This window comes from Somniosus microcephalus, chromosome 14, assembly GCF_052327205.1.
Source record: "Somniosus microcephalus isolate GS21.2 chromosome 14, FLI_Smic_1.0, whole genome shotgun sequence".
In the NCBI taxonomy this organism is placed as follows: domain Eukaryota; kingdom Metazoa; phylum Chordata; class Chondrichthyes; order Squaliformes; family Somniosidae; genus Somniosus; species Somniosus microcephalus.
In genome coordinates this window covers 113,079,244-113,101,909 of record NC_141000.1, presented here as the reverse complement: position 1 = coordinate 113,101,909, position 22,666 = coordinate 113,079,244, and the positions used below count along the sequence as shown (strand labels likewise).

The following is a 22,666-nucleotide window of genomic DNA, read 5'->3' as shown; positions in this document are numbered from 1 at the left end:
AGGAGCGCATTGACTAGTCGAGTTCTCCTTCATGGCGACCACAAAAAACTGAACATGTTTAAACCAGAGTTAGTGATGAATGATTCAGCCAGTTGTGTGCAATTTGTTGCCCTTGGACACAGGAGAATTAAGATGAGAAGTGTACCAGGGTAGCAACAACAGCGGTGGGAAATGCTGAGTGATTTGGCAGGAATGAGGTTGGTGAAAGCTGATGTGAGGGAGCAGGTCAACAGAGGCAGAGGGAGTTTGAGGGTTTTTCTTCCACAGTGAGTTGGGGTAAGGGTGGTGGTGGTGGAGAAAAGCAGGGGCTTGTCTAAGGGAGACAAGGAAGTGGCCATATCCTTACTGGAGATTGAGATCTTGGAGGTGGTGAGGCTGTGCAAGGTCAAGGGGTTAGCAATCATGAGAGAGGGTTTGTGGCGGAGGGCCATTGAGTGAAACTAGGAGGCGGGTAAGTAATGGAAACACGAGCTGTGGGAGCTTGGGTGTAAGTTGAAATTACTGAGGGAACGAAGCTTGACATGAATCAACTGAGCGGCCTGTGGGTGGCGCTGTCCGGGGAGAGTATAAATACTCGGGCACGGGCCCAGCTTGCGCAGGACATTCTTAACAGGAACTAGTGAAGGACACAACTAGACCTCCATGTTGTAACACAGTTGATTAAAGCTTTGTTTAACGCTTAGACCAAGTGCCTAGTAGTTTTCTTGCGTCAAAGCTGATCTTTGGGTTTCTGTGGGAGGTGCTTGCTGACGGTCTTGTATCTGATGGATAACTGAGCAATCTCTGCAGAGAAGGGAAATCTGAAGTGGGGTGTCTTAACAGGCAGGAGAAATGGTACTAAGCGGTGAAGAGAGAATGTCCTATTATTAGGAAGTGATGGTAGTTTTGGATGCTTTTATTGACATTGTGTAGATGGAAAGCCCTTGTTGAAAGAATCACCCATACCCAGCTGCTTTAATTCTACATGTATCTGGTTTACACCATGATTACTCAATTGCCTTCAAGATAAACCACCAAGTTATGGGGACTACTGGATATCGAGGGGCAGTTTTATTATTTGGTAAACCAATTAAGTACTTGTATGTTAAACTTGACCATTAATCTCAGTATATAATCAGCTGGATTTCTGGTGCAATATAGCTGCTCAGATGGATTCATTCTTACCTTGTGTAATTTTTACCGCCCCCCCGCTCCCTTTTTAGAATTTGCCAATCTCTCAAAATTTACCAAGTATAGAGTTGTCCTCTCCGCTCTTCTCGCCTCCCAAACCACCAAGAGCTCATGAGCGAAAACTTCTTGTGAAGATCATTAAAGTGGACGATCTTGCTGCTCCAGATTTTGCAGGTAAGCACACCCAACCACATGTCATTTGAGTACAGTAAGGTCCTATCAGACGGAATACTGCGTGGAACACACGCCTGTTACTGAAATGCTGATGATAAAATGCAGTGGCTGTGGCTGTGTGAAAATTTCCAAGCTCTGCATTGCTGAAGCCCTATTGACCACAGTGAATTAGGATGTTGGGCTGTTTCAATGCCATTTGTTGCTTGCACTTAAGTATTAGGACCTTAAGGATATTAATCTTGCTTAAAATTGTAGAAGTTTTCTTTAAAAATGTTGGATTATTAATTAAAGTTATATACAGTTATATAATTGTGGAATTAATTCTAAACAGCAATTTATTCAATTGTTTCTGTTTTACAGTCACTGAAGATAAAGTTAGATTTCATGTGCTGGCCAATATTTATCCCTCCATCAATATCACTAAATTATCTGGTCATTATCACATTGCTGTTTGTGGGAGCTTGCTGTGCGCAAATTGGCTGCTGCGTTTCCTACATTACAACAGCGACTACGCCTTCAAAAAGTACTTCACTGGCTGTAAAGCACTTTGGGGCGTTTGGTGGTCGTGAAAGACGCTATATAAATGCAAGTCTTTCTTTTCTAATGTTCTGAATGTATTTGGTATTGTCACAGAGAGTGTCCGTCCATACTGTGTTGTAGAGTTGGACAACCCAGGACAGAAAGTCTCCAGCTCGGTGATGAACAGCACTTCCAACCCCTTGTGGGACCAGCAGTTTGTGTTGTGAGTATTGCGTGTTTTGAGTTTTTTTTAAGCAGACACTCATTTCTCGCTGTCTTGCTCTTCTTGCTGTTGTATTGCTCCTGAGGTTTGCTGAGTTGAAAAATAGTCTTGTGTGAGGTGTTTTTAAATTCCTAATATTCCCCCCTCAAAAAAACCCACTACATGAAGCTTCGATGTATTTTTTTATATGTATATCTGCAGTCTGCCTGGTCTTGGTGTCTCTCTGGACATTTGACCTGTTCTCAGATTGCCAGTAATGTTCTATATGGGAACAATCAAACATGGCTTTTATTTTATTTTACTTGCCATTGTTTTCTGGTTAAAATGCATTGTCATATCTCACATTTATACTGTACAGTATACAACGTTCAGTGTGTGTGTGGTACTGTGATAAGTGAGTTTTGCAGTGACTTGGCTAGTGGGTGATCTTGGGGACTGACTCTGGTGAGTGATGGCAGTCCTATGGTAGGAGTGCTGCTCTTGTCCATAACTTTGATTATGTTTAGGTGAGGTATGCTTCTCCCCACCCCACCCTCAACCCCTTCTCCACCTGCAAGAAGGTGCCTCTGCTCTAGTTTGAACTGGGCAGAGTAAAGATTAGCTGTGTTTGCGCCCCACTCCTGTGTGGTTGAGAATTTAGTGCCCTGAATCTCCTTCCTTGCCTTGATCTAGCTTTAATTCATTTTCTATTAGGTGACTAACTAACAAAGAAGCAAAATGTGATGGGACTGTACTGTGGGGTGTTTGACCTCATACAGGAAACACCACATTATAATACGCTTCGTTAGGATTTTAAACGGGTTACCTCCTTGAACTTTAGTATTCTGGAAAATTAAAGTAAATCTGATCCTGTGGTCGTGATTTATTTGAACATTGCAATTTTAAAAAATAATTTGTTTAATTGTCTTGCATTTCTGTCAGTCTCCCTCCTGTTGCTGTCCCTGGGGAGGATTATTGGAATCCTGATGCAGAAACACAATCTCATTGGGAGAAATTTTAACCACCAAAAACTGGTGGGTTTAGGTCAGGTGGCATGTAAAAATTTTTTTAAAAATTGAAACCCGCCCACTTCCGGTTTTGATGGGCTGTGGGGGGTCAACCAAACCACCCGCAAGTTGGTTGGTCATTTAAATATTATAATGAGGCTGCGTGCCTCGGCATTAACCACCATTTTAAATGTAACCTTGTCCAGCTGGGTTTCCTGGGCCTCTGGTAACCCGTCTGCTAAAGGGAGGCGAGGACCGATGATCTCCACCACCGACCCCTCCGATCTCCCCAAGGCCTCCGATCCTTTCCACCTCTCTGCTCCCTGGCTGCAGCCTGGTGCCGAAGGCCTGCCAACCTGCCTCTCAATCTGGCTGGCTGCGGCCGGGAAACGGACAAAAAATGGTAAACCGGTCCTGCCGTTTAAATTCGGCAGGACCTCAACAGCCCTCACCTCCGCTGATATCCAGCCCATTGCCTTTTGAATTACAGCTCTTTGGAAGGTACAGTACCACAACTTGCATTTATATAACGGCTTTCATAGTAGTAAATCGTCCCAAGACGCTTCACAGAAGTGTAAACCGACAAAAATTGAAACCGAACAAAAGAATGAGACATTAGGACAGGTAACCAAATGCTGGGTCAAAGAGGCAGGTTTCACGCAGTCTTGAAAGAGGTGGAGAGGCAGAGAAGTTTGGGGAGGAAATTCCAGAGCCTGGGGCTTAGACGGGCGAAGGAAGTGGGGGGGGGGATGCACAAAGGGCCAGAGTTGGAGGAACGTAGAGTGCTCGAGAGTTTTCAGACTGGTGGAGGTGTGTGTGTGTCTAATCTGAGGTTAGAAGAGAATTTTAAATTGTGCTGCACAGTGCATCAGAAGCCTGGAATCAACAGCTAATTTTATCCCTTTTTTTCTCTTGCTCTCCCTCTCTTTTCCCCCCCCCCCCCCCCCCCAAAACAGCGAGTTGAGCGCCAAGTCAAAGAAACTTCACATGCAGGTTTTGGAGGATGGAAGACCCTCAGAGAGTGCGTAGCTGACAACATCGTTAGGGTTGTGCCAACCAATTATTTCTGTAATTGAACATTCATCACGTGAGATTAAGTGCTCTGATACATGAAACCATTTAAATTGTACTATTTCCAGGTTAAGTTTGTTGCACGATGCACTACAGAGTGAACCTCCAGTTTTTGTTGAAAAAAAAATTCAGTTCATTTCCATAGCAACAGGAGTGGGCCCCTTCAGCCCCTTCAGCCCCTTGAGCCTGCTCTGGTTGATCTGTACCGCAACTCCATTTACCTGCCTTTTCTCCATATCACTTGATACCCTCACCTAACGAAAGTATATCTGTCTGAAAATTTCTATTGTATTGACCCAGCCCATAGCCTTCTGGGGGAGGAAGAGTTTCAGATTTCCTCTACCCCTTGTGCATTTTTTATTTTTTTTTAATTTTATTTAAATGTGCTTCCTGATTTTTACCCCTAAATGGCCTAGCTCTAGTTTTAAGATTACGTCCCCTTGTTCTGGATTCCCCCACCAAAAGAAATAGTTTCTCTGCATCTTTTCCTATTGAATCTCTTACCATTTTAAAGACCTCAGTTAGATCACCCCATAACCTTTTAAAATGGAATGCAAGCCAAGTCTATGCAGCCTGCCCTCGTAACTTAACACTTTAAGTCTTGGTATCATTCTAGTGAGTCTGCACTGTACCCACCCCCCTGCAAGGAAAATGTATGCATCCTGAGGTATGGTACCCAACACTGAGCGTAGTACTCCAGATAGGGCCTGACTGAGGCTCTGTACAGCTGAAGCATTCCAGCCTCCTTGGGCTAAAGGCCAACACTCCATTAGCCTTTTTGATTACTTTTTGTACCTACACTAGTTTTTAGTGATTTGCGTGCATGGACACCCAAATCCCTTTGCTCCTCCGCAGTTCCTAGTCTCTCGCCATTAGGAAAATATTCCGATTTGTCTCTCTTCGATCCAAAGTGGCTGACCTCGTGCTTCTCCACATTGAGTGCCATCTGCCACAGTTTTGCCCACTCACTTAATCGGTCTGTGTCCCTTTGTAACTTCCTGATCCCATCTTCGCAGCTTACTGTGCCTCCTAACTTGGTGTCATCTGCAAACTTGGATGTCTGAAATAGCAATATCTAGCTTGCTATTTGTGTAAAATAAAGTGAAATTGCTGGAAATGCATAGCAGGTCAGTTAGCAGAGGTTTATGGGTGGAAATGTTATTCGTTCTAATGAGTGGTCCCACCTGAAAGGTTGGCTTATTGCTCTCCGATTGTGACTGATTCACTGTGTATATTTTGAGGCTTTTTTTTCATTTTGATCATATTACTTTCTACTGTAGATGTAGTCCTCGGTGAGGTGACGGTGCCTATAGACCTGTTCAAGAAACAGCCCAGCGGGAGACAAAGCTTCCGTCTGGCAAACGCACAGAATGGGAATAGTTCGGGATCCATCACAGCTGAGGTAATAATCAGTACAAACTTTGTGTTCAATCCTGAGTTCTGCATCTCTGGGGGTGGGGGTACTGTGTTATTTTCAAAATGGAATTTAATGCCCTTTATTCAAATTGACCTGCACAGTTTTACTGACTTAGATTGTGACTCAATCAAATAAAAATTGGTTAGAGCTTAATAAAAAATTGGGTGGTAGGAAATGGCCAATCTGAAGCAAAATCAATTTATTTCAAACCGAACTATGATCTGATTATACCTACAAATACTCATTGGGTTATGTTTGAAAGTGACTAGCCGTCCTCTGGAAAAATAAAATATCTTTGTACTTGATGTGAGGGATGTTGATGCTGGGAATGGGATATTTTTCATTTGGATACCTACGGTTGGTAATGATCACTCCCAGGTGAAGATTGTCCTGGTTAGAGGCTAGAGGTAAGCTCCATCTACTCTGCCTTGACCTCAAAAGAGCAGCTCCTAACTGCACCAGTGCTGACATTTCTCCATTCCCATTTCCCCTTCCAATCATCCTGTCTCCCTCTTGAGCATTCATCACTTTTTTTTTGGTTTTATTTGTATCTGCTGGATTTTTAATCTGAGCTCCAGCCCGCTATAACGTGGGATCCTACTGCATGCCGAGTTCCGATTCCCACATGTGGCTTCAAAAGGTGGGGGGGGGGGGGAAGACTTGATCCAGGCTGCTGGTGCTTGGCTGCAGACCATTATTTGCAAGGGACAGAGAGCTGAAGGAAAGAAAATATTTTTAACTTGTCAAAAAGTAGTTTAGAAAGAAAGACTTGCATTTATATAGCGCCTTTCACGACAACCGGACATCCCAAAGCGCTTTACAGCCAAAGAAGTCCTTTTTTGAAGTGTAGTCGCTGTTGTAATGTAGGAAACACGGCAGCCAATTTCCGCACAGCAAGCTCCCACAAACAGCAATGTGATAATGATCAGATAATCTGTTTGTGATGTTGATTGAGGGATAAATATTAGCGCTGATGGGGAAACTAGTGGGAAGGAATTGCTGAACAAAGTGAACCGTACTATGGAAAGAATGAGCAGAGCATCTACGTCCTGCCCTCTAGTAATACCCTGCAATCTGCCAATTGGGATGGGTGTTGGGTGTTCCATTCCAATTTTTCTCCCTGTAATGAAGCACTTCACCTCTACAACACATTCCTCATTCTCTTTGTTAGTCGAGGCTTGTTGCATCTTTTCCAGATGTTCACAACTGGGAAATCCCTTACCTCCCTCAATCTTTACTACTACTACAACAACAACCTGTATTTATATAGCGCCTTTAACGTAGTAAAACGTCCCAAGGCGCTTCACAGGAGTGTTACAAGACAAGAAATTTGACACCGAACCACAAGGTGAAATTAGGACAGGTAACCAAAAGCTTGGTCAAAGAGGTGGGTTTTAAGGAGCATCTTAAAGGAGGAAAGAGAGGTGGAGAGGTTTCGGGAGGGAATTCCATAGCTTAGGGCCCGGCCAGGCAACAGCAGGCACGGCCACCAATAGTTGAGCAATTATAATCGGGGATTCTCGAGGGCAGAATTAGAGGAGCGCAGATAACTCGGGGGTGGGGGGGGGGGGGTTGTGGGGCTGAAGGAGATGACACAGGTAACAAAGGCATGGATGAGGGTTTCAACAGCGGATGAGCTGAGGCAAGGGCGGGACGAGCAACGTTACGGAGGTGGAAATAGGCAGTCTTAGTTATGCTGCGGATATGTGGGCAGAAGCTCATTTCGGGGTCAAATATGACACCAAGGTTGTGAACAGTGTGGTTCAGCCTCGCAGATGTTAGGGAGAGGGATGGAGTCCGTGGCATGGAAATGGAGTTTGTGGTGGGAACCGAAATATTGGCTTCAGTCTTCCCAATATTTACTTGAGAGAATTTCTGCTCATCCCGCACTGGATATCGGACAAGCAGGCTGACGATTTGCAGATTGCCCCCCAAATATTTTTTTTTAATCCAATGTTTTAAAATGGTGGTTTGATGTTCTATCACTATTTCCTAATTCATCAATCCTCTTTTCTCTTGTGTTTTTCAACTATGGGGACTTTGTTGTAAATAAAACCTAGGTTAAAAACCAAACACTCAGCACTGCCGCCTTTCAACCTAACTACCCACCCAAGGTCAATGATGCAGATGCAGGTTTGAACATTAATTTCCCCCTACTCAACACATCAGACTCCAGGGTGCCACAGCATTCCAATGCCTTGTCATGATTACTATTCAGTGCTTACCTTTTATTAAGCAATCCTGCCATTGTAATTTAAGTACCTCCCTCATGCATGGTTTACGCTCGTGCTCCTCTCATATTTGGTTTTGCCTGTTATCTGCTCTTGCTGTTTAAAACTTTTTTTCCCCTCCTTTTTAAAAACAACTGAAATAGACTGAAGGTTTTTTTCCTGCCCATTTTCTTCCCTTCCCTCTTAACGGATTGACTACAGGTTTGGGCCTCTACCAGGAGCCTGTTATTTATGGGTGAGTGTCTGCAGCCTATTCAGCTGTGGTGTGCTGGGAGGGCGGGGTGGAGGTAGGGAGGAAGAGGTGTTGCCGCTAAGCTCGATCCTGTCCTCGCCCAGGGGTCCACATATGCACTTCCAGTAGTGATCGGTGGCTTTTTAAAAAATCTTTCTTCCACCCAGTCCAACCTATTGGCATTGAGGTTACTTCTAGCGTCTCTATTACTGTTCTGGCTGACATCAAGTAAAAGCACAGGCCGGAGACAAATCTGAGACTTTCTGGTCAGTATGGGTCAGACACTTGCTTGACAAAAGTCTTGAGCTATGGGGGAGAGCCCAGTTCTTTTTCAAGGGAATACAGATGGTGAAACTCCTTGTTCTCTGCCTGGAGTGCATTTGAGAGCTTTGGGAGAAAGCACATGATCACAAGGATACTCTGTACCCACAGTTGAATCTCCCTCCGTCTTGGGACATAGCTTGGAGATGTGTGATGGAAGAGGCTTTGTAACAGTTCTTCAATGTGAACACCATAATCCTTGTCTGATTTCAGTTCTATTACATGGAACCTAATGAGGTTAAATCCCGGCAATCTCCCACACTGCTTCCAGCAAAGAAAGTGGAAAAGGATCGCACGGTCATGCCTTGTGGCACTGTTGTTACCACAGTAACTGCTGTTAAGTCCAAGCCTCGAACCGATGGGAAGCCTTGTGGAACGCCTACAGGTAATAAAAGCATTGACTGAAGTAGTTATAAGTTTGTCTCTTGTGACCCAAGTGTTTAAAATCTGCGCATCATGAGTGACTCTCATTACTTTGGCATTCTCTACCCCAGAGGGCTGTGGATGCTCATTGAGTATATTCAAGGCTGAGATTGATAGATTTTTGGAATCAAGGGATATGGGGATCACACGAGGAAAGTGGAGTTGAGGTTGAAGATCAGCCATGATCTTACTGAATGGCGGAGCAGGCTTGAGGGGGCTGTATGGCCGACTCCTGCTCTGAATTCTTAAGTTCTTCAGAATGATACTGGGACTAAAAGGATTAAATTATGAGGACAGATTGTGTAGACCAGGCTTGTATTCCCTTGATTATAGAAGATTAAGGAGTGATCTGATTGACGTGTTTAAGGTGATTAAAGGATATAGTTTAGGGTAGATAGTTTCTTTTTCTTCTGGTGAGGAAGTCCAGAACAAGTGGGCATAACCTTAAAATTAGAACTAGGCCTTTCAGGGGTGATGTCAGGAAGCACTTCTTCAGAAAAGGTAGTGGCAATCTGGAATTCTCTTCCTCCAAAAAGCTGTTGAGGTTGGAGGTCAATTGAAATTTCAAGGCTGAAATTGATTTTTTTTGTTAGGCAAGGGTATTAAGGGATATGGAACCAAGGTGAGTAATTGGAGTTGATACATCAGCCATGATCTAATTGAATAGCATAACCGATTTGAGGGACTGAATGGCCTACTTCTGTTCCTACGACTCTTTTGCACCTTCGTGTCCTGCTGAAATCTTTAAAGTTGCCGTCTCTCCTCCTATGAAGAAACTAACTTGCTGGAGTATGGTTCCGCAGATGCTGGGCACCATCCAGTATCTTCCTCACCTAAGTGGTTTGAACATGAAGACTGGCTGCGACAGAATGTCAGTGGGTTATTCTAATAATATTGAGCAGTTCCAAGCTGAGCCTCATCCCATCCTGACCAGAGATCTCCATCCAAACTTTTCACCAGGAGTCGATGGACATCGATCACAACTGGGAACTCTACTTTTTCTGTTTCTCCTCTTCACCCCAAGCCCATAGACACCAGTTGTAGGTGTACAATAGCCGATGTCCTGTAGTGCTACTCACGGTAAGTTGGAGGGCAAACCACTCTATCGGATCAGGAGCATTATACCATGTAATGCACAATGTCGTATCTGCTTGCTAAAGTGCAACTTGGCTACAAGGTGTAATTGCTAAGTCTTGAGGTCAATGGGAAGACTTTTTTTTTTTTTTTAATTGCTAGAGGGATTTATTTATAGATGGAAATGCCTATTTTTTTTGTAAAAATAATGTTTTACCTCTAACAATGTACGGAACTTCTTTTAAGTAAATGTATGAACTAAATAACTCTAGAGCAGTCTATAAAACGATAAGATGCAGATTCACGTCTGCAGTTCCCAGCCTCGGCTCTGCCAGAGGTCCAGGTACATCCTTGCAGGAAGGAGCTCAGCATTTCGAGGCCTGCTCATGCCAACCCGCTGTGTACCACAAATCTTCAATTCAGCAGATCAGGAACAGGCCTCTGTTTAAAATTTAAATATTTTTATGGGTACATACACTTTTTTTTAATGCACTTGAATGTTCGTTTTCTTGTGGCGGTTATAGTTCAGGAGAGACATTGAAAGAATTTTTTATACTGCCGGTTGCCGGACTTGTCAAAGAAATAAATTGCTGAGAAGGTTATTCTAATGTTACCGCTCCTAGATGTTGCCTGGAAGAGCAATCAAGGTATTTTTAAACTATCTTGTTCAGGTTTTTTTAAAACTAATGTTGGAACTGATATTTAACTTGCATTCATTGTCTTTTTCAATGTGTCTCAACCTTTATACACATTCATAATTCTTTCTGACTCTGTCGATCATGTATGCCAATGTATGTGTACATGCTTGCTATGTATTCGATGCCCAGATATCTTTGCTAATCTGTGATCATCTGCAGGTAGAATGACCATCACGAAGGGTCATCGACCTGAAACGTTAACACTCTCTCTCTCTCTCTCTCTCTCTCTCTCTCTCTCGATGCTGCCTAACTTGCTGAGTATTTCCAGCATTTTCTGATTTTATTTCAGATTTCCAGCATCCGCAGTATTTTGCTTTTGTATCATTTTACTCCCTTTTTTTTGTTGCATATTGTCCAGTTTCCTCTTCCAACTGCAAGACCAGGGATTTGCCGCTTGCTGCTCCATATCGGCAGAGTATGGAGGTGGAAATTGAATCTGGTCAGGTTGCTTCTTCCTATCTTTCCTGTTTTCTCTCACCCCCCCCCCCCCCCCCCACAATCCCTGGCATACTAGACTTCACCACCATCTTCCAGTTCATACACCTTTGTCATTGAGGAATAAATGCAAGTCTTTGTATTTTTTTTAATCTATCTTTCCTGTTCCCTAGAGAGGGTACAGAGGAGATTTACGAGGATGTTGCCAGGACTGGAGAATTTTAGCTATAAGGAAAGATTGGATACATAAGACGTAGGTGCAGGAGTCGGTCATTTGGCCCCTCGAGCCTGCTCCGCCATTCAATAAGATTATGGCTGATCTGATCTTGGCCTCAACTCCACTTCCCTTCCTGCTCCCCATAACCCTGGACTCCCTTAACCATTCAAAAATCTGTCTATCTCCACCGTAAATATATTCAATGACTCCGCCTCCACAGCTCTCTGGGGAAGAGAATTCCAAAGATTCACGCCCCTCTGAGAAGAAATTCCTCCTCATTTCCATTTTAAATGGGTGACCCCTTATTCTGAAATTATGCCCCCTAGTTCTAGATTCCCCCATGAGGGGAAACATCCTCTCTGCATCTACCTTGTCAAGCCCCTTCAGAATCTTGCGTTTCAATAAGATCACCTCTCATTCTTCTAAACTCCAATGAGTATAGGCCCAACCTGCTCAACCTTTCTTCATAAGACAACCCCTTCATCTCCTCCTTCTCCGCCTCCTTCTGTGCTGTAAATTTCTATGATTCTGGTGCACCAGGAGACAACCAAGATACAGAGTGAAACATAGGGCCCTTTTCATTAGGAGTCCAGTGCCAGAACCAATTGCCTGACAACAATTGACTTCAAGCCTTTTTTTTTTCTTCACAATATTGCAGACTCACCCATAAACAACTCTACAGAAGTGAAAGATGCTGACGAGGAGCCCTTGGCCCTGGGAAACTCTGGACAGGGTGCCCCAGTTAGTAAAGTCTTGTCGTCATCTGATACAGGTACTAATTGTCTGATGCTAGTGGTGCTTTTTCTGGGACTTCTTGTTTCACGGTTGTATAGATGTTTGAGCATCCAAAGAGGGACATTGGTCTACTTCTTTAAATAATTGTGAATTTTGTGTGAGGGGTCTGTGTTGAGGGAGTGAGGACTGGAACACTTTTTTTTAAATCCATTTTAGGTCCTTGGTGTCGAAATCGAGTACTCCTGGGTTAGGTGTAGCACAGTTGGATGGGAACTAAAGCTCCTTTTATGAACTTGTTCAACAATGTGCCTCGGCCTGTACTGTGCAAGTCTGGCATCCAGTGGCATAGCTGAGTGCGATGACCAAATGTGTGACGAATGAGAGGCAAAGTTGTTCTGTTGCTGAACACTCTTCCATTGGCGTGGGTTAGCCACGTTAGTAGTGTATGATATTGCAACGCCTTGAATCATGGTAAATAATGCGCAAACATTCTTTGCATAAGGATGTGAAAGTCCTTTTTATAGAGTTCCATGTGAAGAACCATTTATGTAGCCAGAAAAATGGAGCACAGCCCTGCAGAAATTATGCTGGAGCTTCTCGCCACCTATTTGAAGTTCCATGTACAGTACTGTTTTGGTCATGCGTCAAAAGGATGCGGAGAAGAGTAATGAGAGTGGACCCGTGTAAAGGAGATGAGCTATGAAAATAAAATCGGACTTGAATTTCTATAGCGCCTTTCACGACCTCCGGACATCCCAAAGCGCTTTACAGCCAATGAAGTACTTTTGAAGTGGTCATTGTTGTAATGTCGGAAACGCGGCAGCCAATTTGCGCGCAGCAAGCTCCCACAAACAGCAACGTGATAACAACCACATAATCTATTTGTGATGTTGATTGAGGGATAATGCCTGGGGATCTTTTACATCCACCTGAGAACGCAGACGGGGCCTCAGTTTAACGTCTCATCCGAAAGACGGCACCTCCGACAGTGCAGCACTCCCTCAACACCGTACTGGAGCGTCAGCCTAGATGTTTGAGCTCAAGTCTCGGGAGTGGGACTTGAACCCACCGCCTTCTAACAGAGGCAAGAGTGCTGCCCACTGAGCCACGGCTGACACTATGGGCAAAGATTAGAGAAGCTTGAGCTCTACAGGCTGCAGATAAGAAGGTGGAGAAGGAAAATCTCATCCAGATATGTGAAGTAGAATTATAGAGGTTTAGAGCAGAGGTGATTCAGCTCCTGTCTTTGCATACCCCTGTATCCAATTTTCACTTACAAGATGCAATGGTATCTGCCTCAACCACTCCCTGTTGTGAATCATTTCCTGTTCCAACAACCCATAGCATAAAGACATTTCTCCTAATCCCACTCCTCATTCTTAGTGATGGTCTTCGATTGATGACCTCTGGTCACTAACTCCACAACCAAATAAAATGTTTTTTCTCCTTTTCCCTCTATAAACTATTCATAATTTTAAAAGCCTCTAACATTTCCTCGGATGATTTCTGCTGGTGCAGAGTCTCCAGTTTCTAAATTCTCCTGATAACTGCAGTTTCCCATCCCTGGTGTCATCCTGGTGAATCTACACTCAATGGCTTTCATGTCCTTTCTATAATGGGTTGTCCAATACGGCACATGGTATTCTGTCACCTAATCAATGTTTTGTACAAATTTCATTTAATTAATCCATGTTGGCTGGCTGCCCTTGATTAACTTCAGCATTTGTAAATGCTCACTAATTTTATCTCAATTAGGATTCTAAGAGTTAGACTAACTGGTCTGTAGTTATCTAGCCTATGTCTCTTCCTTCTTGGAGCAAAGGTGTTATGCTGGCTACTTTCCAATGTCGTGGCACAATCTACAGGAAACTTTGGTTTATCCGGAGGTTAACTGTCCGGAATGCTCGAGCCACTGGCAAAAATCAGGAGCCGTTTCGTTAGTTTTTTTTTCTTTTCGTTGCTTTTTTTTCACCAGTCAGGCTCTGCAAGGTCTCGCTGAAGCTGTTGTTAAGCTACAGAGACGCTTGCAAGGTACGGCCAACTGTTTAGAAGCTGTTGCTAAGCAACAGGGTTTGTTGCCAGATACGGAGCTCAAAATCTCCGTATGTTTCAACATTAGCGCTGGTTTGTCCGGCAGTTTTGATGGGACAGCAACAGCTCGGTGCCGGATAGCACAAAGTTTCCTGTACATATTTAAAGAGGATTGAAAAATGTGATCTGATTTTTCAACAACCTAGGTTGTATGCCATCAGGGCCCAGTGATACAGCCATATCAAGTTCTACTCATATTTCTTTTTTGTAGAACCATTTCCTTTTCTACAGCAACTGCTAATCGTTCCATATCTTTTTTCCTAATATACATGCATTCAGGGACAAAATTAACAGTCACTTGGACAAGTGTGGGTTAATTAAGGAAAGCCAGCACAGATTTGTTAAAGGCAAATCGTGTTTAACCAACTTGATTGGAGGTAACAGAGGGTTGATGAGGGCAATGCGGTTGACGTAGTGTACATGGACTTCCAAAAGGGATTCGACAAAGTGCCACATAATAGGTTTGCCAGCAAAGTTGAAGCCCATGGATTAAAAGGGACAGTGGCAGCATGGATACGGAATTGGCTAAGTGACAGGAAACAGAGACTAGTGGTGAACAGTTGCTCGGACTGGAGGAAGGTATACAGTGGTGTTACCCAAGGGTCGGTTCTAGGACCACTGCTTTTCTTGATATATTTTAGTGATTTGGGTGTACAGGGCACAATTTCAAAATTTGCAGATATGAAGTGCAGAAGAGTGCATAGTGATACATTTTGATAAGAACGAGGAGAGGCAATATAAACTAAAAGGTACAATCCTAAAGGGGGGTGCACGAACAGAGAGACCTGGGGGTATGTGTGCACAAATTGTTGAAGGTGGCAGGGCAGGTTGAGAAAGCAGTTAAAAAAGAGAGAGAAAGAAATAAAGACTTGCATTAATATAGCACCTTTCACGACCACTGGACGTCTCAAAACACTTTACAGCCAATGAAGTACTTTTGGAGTGTAGTCACTCTTATAATGTGGGAAACGTGGCAGCCAATTTGCGCACAGCAAGCTCCCACAAACAGCAATGTGATAATGACCAGATAATCTCTCTCTTATGTTGGTTGAGGGATAAATATTGGCCAGGACACCAGGATAACCCCCCTTCTCTTGTTCGAAATAGTGCCATGGGATCTTTTACGTCCACCCAAGAGAGCAGACGGGGCCTCAGTTTAACGTCTCATCTGAAAGACGGCACCTCTGACTGCGGCACTCCCTCAGCACTGCACTGGAGTGTCAGCCTAGATTTATGTGCGCAAGTCCCTGGAGTGGAACTTGAACCCATAACCTTCTGACTCGGAGGCGAGGATGCTACCAACTGAGCCACAGCTGACACTAGAGTAAATAGCAAGGAAGTTATGATGAATATTTATAAAACACTGGTTCAGCCTCAACTGGAGTATTGTGTCCAATTCTGGGCACCGCACTTTAGGAAGGATGTAGAAAAGATTTACGAGAATGATTCCAGGGATGAGGGACTTCAGTTACGTGGATAGACTGGAGAAGTTGGGGTTGTTCTCCTTAGTGCAGAGAAGGTTGAGGAGATTTGAGAGAGGTGTTCAAAAATCATGAGGGGTCTAGACAGGGTAGATAGAAAGAAGCTGCTTCCATTGGCGCAAGGGTCGAGAACCAGAGGTCACAGATTTAAGGTGATTGGCAAAAGAACCAAAGGCGACATGAGGAAAAGCCTTTTTATGCAGCAGGTGGTTGGGATCTGGAATGCACTGCCTGAAAGAGTGGTGGAGGCAGACCTGAAGGGGAAAAATTTGCAAGGCTACGGGGAAAGGGCGGGGGAGTGGGACAAGCTGAAGTGTTCTTGGATAGCCGGCACAGACTCGACAGGCCGAATGGCGGCCTCCTGTGCTATAACCATTTTATGATTCATTCTTATACCATCACTTGTAAAAACTGATGCAGAATATTTATTTAATGGAGTGGGGCATCTCGCGGCTTGCCAGGTTAATTAGACTTGTTCCTGCACCATTTGGCTCAAACATGTTTTGCCCTGCAACTTGCTGGAAGTGCGAGCTGATCACGGTGCAGCCAGGGCACCTGGGACCTTGGTGAACGATTGGACCAACCGTCTATCTCCTTAACCAATGAGATTAAAGGATTGAGAAATAAACAGAGGAGGGACTGAGGGTGAATTCAATGCCAAATTAGGTACTGTAAAAGAAAGAGGGGGAAATATTAAGACTGGATTAAGAGAGGGAGAGACAAGAGACAAATGAAAAGTTGAAAAGAAAAAATTCTAATTATAAATTTGACATTTTTAAAATCTCTCAACAATTCACTACCTAAAGGAATGAGACTCCACACTTTTAATTGTTCACTTTCTGGGCCAGAGAGGTTGATTGGCCATCATTAACAATTACCACATTGTTAAAAGGCTACTTATGCTACTAATTGCTAGGCTTGACTTTGAGGTGAGTTTAATGGGCAGTTAATGTGCAGATGCAGCAACTTAATGAAACTCACTGGAGGTTACGTGCAAGATGCCGCTTTCGCAAAGCTACTGGCGGAGCGCCACAAATCGGCCAGCAACTTGTGATTCACATTTCACTGGGTATCTCTTCCTCCCCACATGTTGCTAGCCAATTTTTTGCACATTAATAATGGCGTAAGTCGTTCACATGCCGTTTATTTTTTTCAGCAAATTCCGGCCCAATTTCTTCTCTTGTAGTTTGATTCCCTCCATCTGTGAATTTTGCTATCCTTAAGTAACTTTTTTAATTTGTTTTAAATTGTATATAGACAAGATAAACCCAAAATGTCAAGCGCCTTGGGACATTTTACTACGTTAAAGGTGCTACACAAATGCAAGCTGTTGCTGCTTCAATGAATGTTGGCCCAGTAGGATCAGAGGACATCAACTTGGTGAAAAGTAAAATCGATGTATGGGGGTAGCGGGGGGGGGGGGGGGGTGGGGGGGGAGAAACGTCCTTGGTCAAAGTTGTTGGGTGAATGATTCGTTGGGTGAAGTCAAGTAGTCGTTAAGGGCATTCAAAATGGAGCTAGATGCTTAGCTGAGTTGGTTACTAAAGGAATGAAAGGTGTCTCATTGCCATTGACTTTTCTTGAGTTTCTAATATATATTGCTCTTAAAACTTGACGATTTTAGTGAATCTGGAACTAATTTTAAAGGACATTTGATGCTAAGATTGTTTACTCTGGAGTCTGATCCTTCAGTGCTATGGCAAAGCATCTGACGTGACCTATGAAGAGTCGGTTTGGCCACGTGTCCACAGTAATTGCAGATTTACTGTTCAGGGAAAATTGTTCCAATACCAGGGAACACAAGTAGGACAGAAAGGGGAGTTGGAAGAACTTTTGTTTTGAACAAAAGGACAGGTTATTGAAGGTGTAAATGAATCTAGACCATTCAATGTATTTTCTAAATAGCGAATAGTGACCAGGTGGGTAGATGCTGTTGATTAACATTTACAGACGACACCAAATTGTCAGGGTGGGGGGTGTAGATAGTACAGAGGAGGCCTGCAACAACATAAAAGAAGACATTAATAAACTTGCAGAATGATCGTGTAATTGGCAAATTAACTTCAATATAGATAAGTGTGAGGTGGTACATTTTGGTAGAAAGAATAAGGCGGTCACATACTCCTTGGAATATAGTGTCTCAGTGGGGTAGAGGAGCAGAGTGATCTGGGGATACAAATCCACAAATCACAAAGTCGCAATGTAGGTTAATAAAGCCATTAAAAAAAGAGCAAACCAAGCACTGGGATTCATTTCTACAGGGATAGAATTGAAAAGCAGAGATGTTATGTTAAACTTGTATCGAACCTTGGTAAGCCCACACTAGGATTACTGTGCACAGTTCTGGTTTCCATATTATAAAATGGATATAGAGGCACTGGAGAGAGTGCAAAAAAGATTTACTAGAATGATGCCAGAACTGAGGGGTATACATATCAGGAAAGATTGAACAGGCGGGGGCTCTTTTGCTCTAGAAAAGAGAAGCCTGAGGGGGGAGACCTGATAAAGGTCTTTACGTCTACCCTATCGAACCCTTTCATAATCTTAAAGAAGATGTTTCCACTTGCGGGGAGAGCAGAACTAGAGGCCATAAATATAAGATAGTCATTAACAAGTCCAATTGGGAATTTGAGAAACTTCTTTACCCAGAGAGTGGTTAGGAGTAGTTGAGGTGAATAGCATAGATGCATTTAAGGGGAAGCTAGGTAAACACATGAGGTAGAAAGGAATAGAAGGGTATGTAGATGAAGGGTGGGAGGAGGCTCGTGTAGAGCATAAACACTGGCTTGGACCAAATGGCCCGTTTCTGTGCTGTAAATACTATGTAATTAAAAAGGTGTCGGCCTCTTGGACCTAATGACTTGTCCCGGTCTTAACATTTTTTTTGTATTTTAACAATTGAACTTTGTTTTCTTGGGGTTCCCCCCCCCTCATGTAAATCAAGATATTTCCCCGTGGGATGGAAGGAGAAATCTTAGTTTAATGCGCTTTTCTACTGTCCAGTACAGAGCAGCGTTGAGCATTGGGATTAAATTACAACCACAGCTGGATATGGGAAGGAAGTATAATGTAACCACGCTCACATCCCCTCAGGCACCAGGCATTCAAAATGTACACTGGCTTTAAAAAGAGAATTCAATTTGGGGGAAAAAAAATCATATTTTCAGCACTGCATCTACTCCCCTGTTGTGTCTTTTTATCTTTGTTTCACTTGCTCATATCCATTTTCTTTATACTTGTGCGCTCATTACTGCTCCATGTATTGCCAGCTGCTGTGCCTTTATCCTGGCAGGAAGTGCAAAGCCCATGCTTGGCAGTTGATTGGCCAGCCAGGGCTCGACTGTCCAGTATCCTCTGTTCGATCACCATGGTTACCTAAATTAATCAACAAGTGTCTCTTCCCCTTCACCCCCCTCCCTCCCCATAACCCTCGGTTCAGTTAAGTTGCCTTTTAGATGTGTTGGTGCAAAGCTCTCAAGGATGCAAGCTCAAAAATGAGCATAATGATTCAGAGAAGGTTATTAACTAATAACCCTATTATTTGGGTGTCAGCCGTGGCTCGGGTAGTATTTTTGTCTCCGTGTCAGAAGGTCATGGGCTCGAGTCCCATGAGACATGAGCACGAAATCTAGGCTGCCCCTCCCAGTGCAGCACTGATAGAGTGCTGCATTGTCGGAGGTGCCGTCTTTCGGATGAGACGGTAAACGTGAGTCCCCGTCTGCTCTCAGGTGGCCGTCAAAGCTCCCATGACACACTTTTTTCTTTCGAAGAGGAGCAGGGGAGTTCTCCCAGTGTCCTGGCCAACATTTATCCCTCCGTATCTGGTCATTTATTTCATTGCTGTTTGTGGGAGCTTGCTGTGCGCAAATTGGCTGCCATGTTTCCTATATTACAACAGTGACTACACTTCAAAAAAAAATGTACTTTATTGGCTGTAAAGTGCTTTGGGACGTCCTGAGGTTGTGAAAGGCGCTATAGAAATTCTTCCTTTCTAAAAAGCTGGGAACTGTATTAATCACTCTGAATTGTCCCCGGCACTCTAGCAGACGGTGGGCAGACTGTCTGAGCTCTTGACAGATTTGAGGAGATGCCTGACGGGGAAGCTCTGATCTTTCTGTCTTGGTAGGGAGATATTTGGCAACTCTGTCACTGGGGAAGGGTCAACTCTGCCTTTCCCCATATCCATCCATAGTTCACAAGTGTTGCTGATCTAATGTGCCTGCTTAATTCTAAAAGTTTACCAAGAATTTTAAAACGTTCTGCAATGAAGTACTTGAATATGGGCTGAATGGATTAACATAACTACACCGTACATGGGCAGCAGCCTATTCCTTATTGTAACCAATGTTGTCATTATTCTAATCCACAAAAAGTAAGATTTCTGATTGAGCAGGAACTAGAGGGACACTGGTTGCTGCTGCCCCTACACTAAAATTGTCAGTGGGTCTTGAGTATGGCATCATAGAAAGGAATAAGCCAGTTCAGGAGAATGATCTTTATGTGTAATAAAAACAGAAAATGCTGGAAACACTCAGCAGGTCAGGCAGCATCTGTGGAGAGAGAAACCAAGTTAACATTTCAGGCTAATGACCTTTAGTCAGAACCTGAAATGTTAACTCTGTTTCTCTCTCCACAGAGGCTGCCTGACCTGAGTATTTCCAGCATTTTCTGTTTCTGTTTCAGATTTCCAGCATCTGCCATATTTTGCTTTTGTATTGGTCTTTATGTATAACTTGGATTTGGTTGTAGTTATACCAGGTGTAGTTTGCCTTTGGTCAACTTCTCTTACTGTGATAACCACACGGAGTGTTTGGAAGTGATGTGTGCATTGATTTCAATCTTTAAATTCTTGTAGAGCTCCTGCAGTTGAGTGGCTCGGACCCGGTGGCTGAAGCAGCGATTCGACAACTAACTGAGTCCGCAAAGCATAAGTTGAAATCGCCCATCAAGAAAAGTACAATTCTAATTTCGGGTGTTACAAAGGTAGGTGCTGTATCATGTCGGGGATTAGCTTCCTCTCCATCAGTCAATTTAATTTTTCTTCTCCCTTTCTCAAACAATGTCTACACTTCACAAATTTGGGATTCATTTTAGGCGTCGCGTTAATGGGGGGGCGGTGATTATAGTTTGTGTGGAATATGATGCGTAATGGGTAATTGTGGTCTCCTGGAGATTGCTTGGTTTGCCTTGTCGAGTTGGGGAGGATTTTTCCGGTCAAATTGGTCATGGAGGTTTATTTGTTTTTCTTTGGTTAGGGATTAACGTTACTGGTGTTAAGGGCAAGGCACGAAGTGGGTTTCGCATTGATGGACCTGATGATCTTTCTCTCCCTTCAGCTCAGAAATGTAAAAATGTTACGGGTATTCTAGCCACTCGTCTTTACCAATACACACACATGCTGGTAGGGCACAAAACATAGAAAAATAGGAGCAGGAGTAGGCCATTCGGCCCTTCGCGCCTGCTCCGCCATTCAATATGATCATGGCTGATCCTCTATCGCAATACCATATTCCCGCTCTCTTCCCATACCCCTTGATGCCTTTTGTGTCTAGAAATCTATCTATCTCCTTAAATGTATTCAGTGACTTGGCCTCCACAGCCTTCTGTGGTAGAGAATTCCACAGGTTCACCATCCTCTGAATGAAGACATTTCTCCTCACCTCATCTCAGTCCTAAATGTCCTACCCCGTATCCTCAGATTGTGACCCCTGGTTCTAGACCCCCCCAGCCAGGGGAAACATCCTCCCTGCATCCAGTCTGTCTAGCCCTGTCAGAATTTAATACGTTTCCACGAGATCCCCTCTCATTCTTCTAAACTGTAGTAACTCAAGGTGGTATGATGTATGTTTTTTGTTATGTTTTCGGGATGTGGGCAATGCTGGCATGGCTGCATTTATTGTCCATCCCTGGTAATGGGCAATGTTCTCGTTAAGCGGTGCAGCGATCTGGAGGTCCCACGTAGGCCAATCAGTGGCTCTGTAATGGAAACCACTGTGCTTGCGATATTTTGAATGGGCTGGGCCGCCCCTTTAAAGCAGCCGCACAGCCAAAAAAGAATTAGCGACAACATTGGTAGTGGCCGCCTTGCTCTTTGGTGATGGTGCTCCGGTGATGGCGTTAGATGGGTATTTCCAGAATATTGAGACTGCGACAATGAAGAAATGGTATATGTTCAAATCGGGATGGTGTGTGACTTGGAGGCGACTTTGCTTCTCTTGTCCTGTTGGGAGACTTGTATATAAATTAGAATCTCCGCACTTGGTGGTGGAAATATTTTTTTTCTTTTGGGGTGTCTGAATAACCTGTGTTTCACCAAGTCTTGTCTCTGCTTCTAAAAAACCTGTTGCATATTTGTCAAACTTCATGAAGGATGTTTTCTCTTAACGCACACTTGGTTCCTATTCATGGGATTTCATTTAGTGGCGCAAGGGAAATTTTTTTGATGGTTTTGATTTGTTGGCATTGAATATTTGGTTCAAATTTAGACTCCCCCCCCCCCCCCCCCCCCCCCCCCAAAAAGATGTTTGAATTGGTTGCAAGCAATTCCTAATCTGAAGAGATGATTTCTCATTTTTTGCCCTCTAGGCTCCCTTGGCTGTAGATGATGAAATGACCCCGTCTGCTGATTATGCAGCTGCGATGGACGCGTCCCTGAGGCAGGAACCTCATCCCCACTCTTCCTCCGAATGCATCGCTGGGCTCTCTACAGAAAAAACACGAACTCGCGGTTTACCCGAGACGGAGCTTTGTGCTGGCGAGGGAGCTGCGCCCGCAATTCGAGTTGCTCGCCAATTGAACCAGTGGAACGATGGCTCTCAGGAAGACCTGGATTTTGAACAAAGGTCCGATATTTCCATCGGTGGCTCGGAAGCAGGAACTATGAAAAAATCCAGAGGTAAATGTTCTTTTGAGTTCCCAAAAACCTGGAAATGTGTTTTTTTAACTCTTTTTGGAGAGAAGTGAAAAGCCACCTTCACTCACTGGAATCTCTTCTCTCCAGAGTTGTGTTGCCATTGTGTCAGTCCTCCTTAAATGGTAGGGCCGTGTGTTCCTCTTTTCTGCCCCCTACCCCATGGCTCGGGTTCTCAAGTTTCAGGGTGGGTGAAGGAAGGAGCCCTTGATTTTTTTTTTGTTGAAACATATTTGTTGCGTAGCTTTTTGGAGACTT

The 22,666-nt window shown here is 43.8% G+C and overlaps 1 protein-coding gene across 1 annotated transcript in view; it reads left to right on the top strand.

Annotated features, from left to right (window-relative positions):
* c2cd2 (C2 calcium dependent domain containing 2) overlaps positions 1-22,666 on the top strand; it is a 51,823-nt gene that overhangs the window by 24,119 nt on the left and 5,038 nt on the right. The window contains exons 6-13 of the mRNA XM_086007223.1: positions 1,203-1,344; positions 1,978-2,086; positions 4,029-4,093; positions 5,424-5,545; positions 8,558-8,729; positions 11,850-11,963; positions 20,354-20,481; positions 22,084-22,393. Coding sequence (XP_085863349.1) covers positions 1,203-1,344; positions 1,978-2,086; positions 4,029-4,093; positions 5,424-5,545; positions 8,558-8,729; positions 11,850-11,963; positions 20,354-20,481; positions 22,084-22,393 — 1,162 coding nt within the window. The remainder of the gene's footprint in view (positions 1-1,202; positions 1,345-1,977; positions 2,087-4,028; positions 4,094-5,423; positions 5,546-8,557; positions 8,730-11,849; positions 11,964-20,353; positions 20,482-22,083; positions 22,394-22,666) is intronic.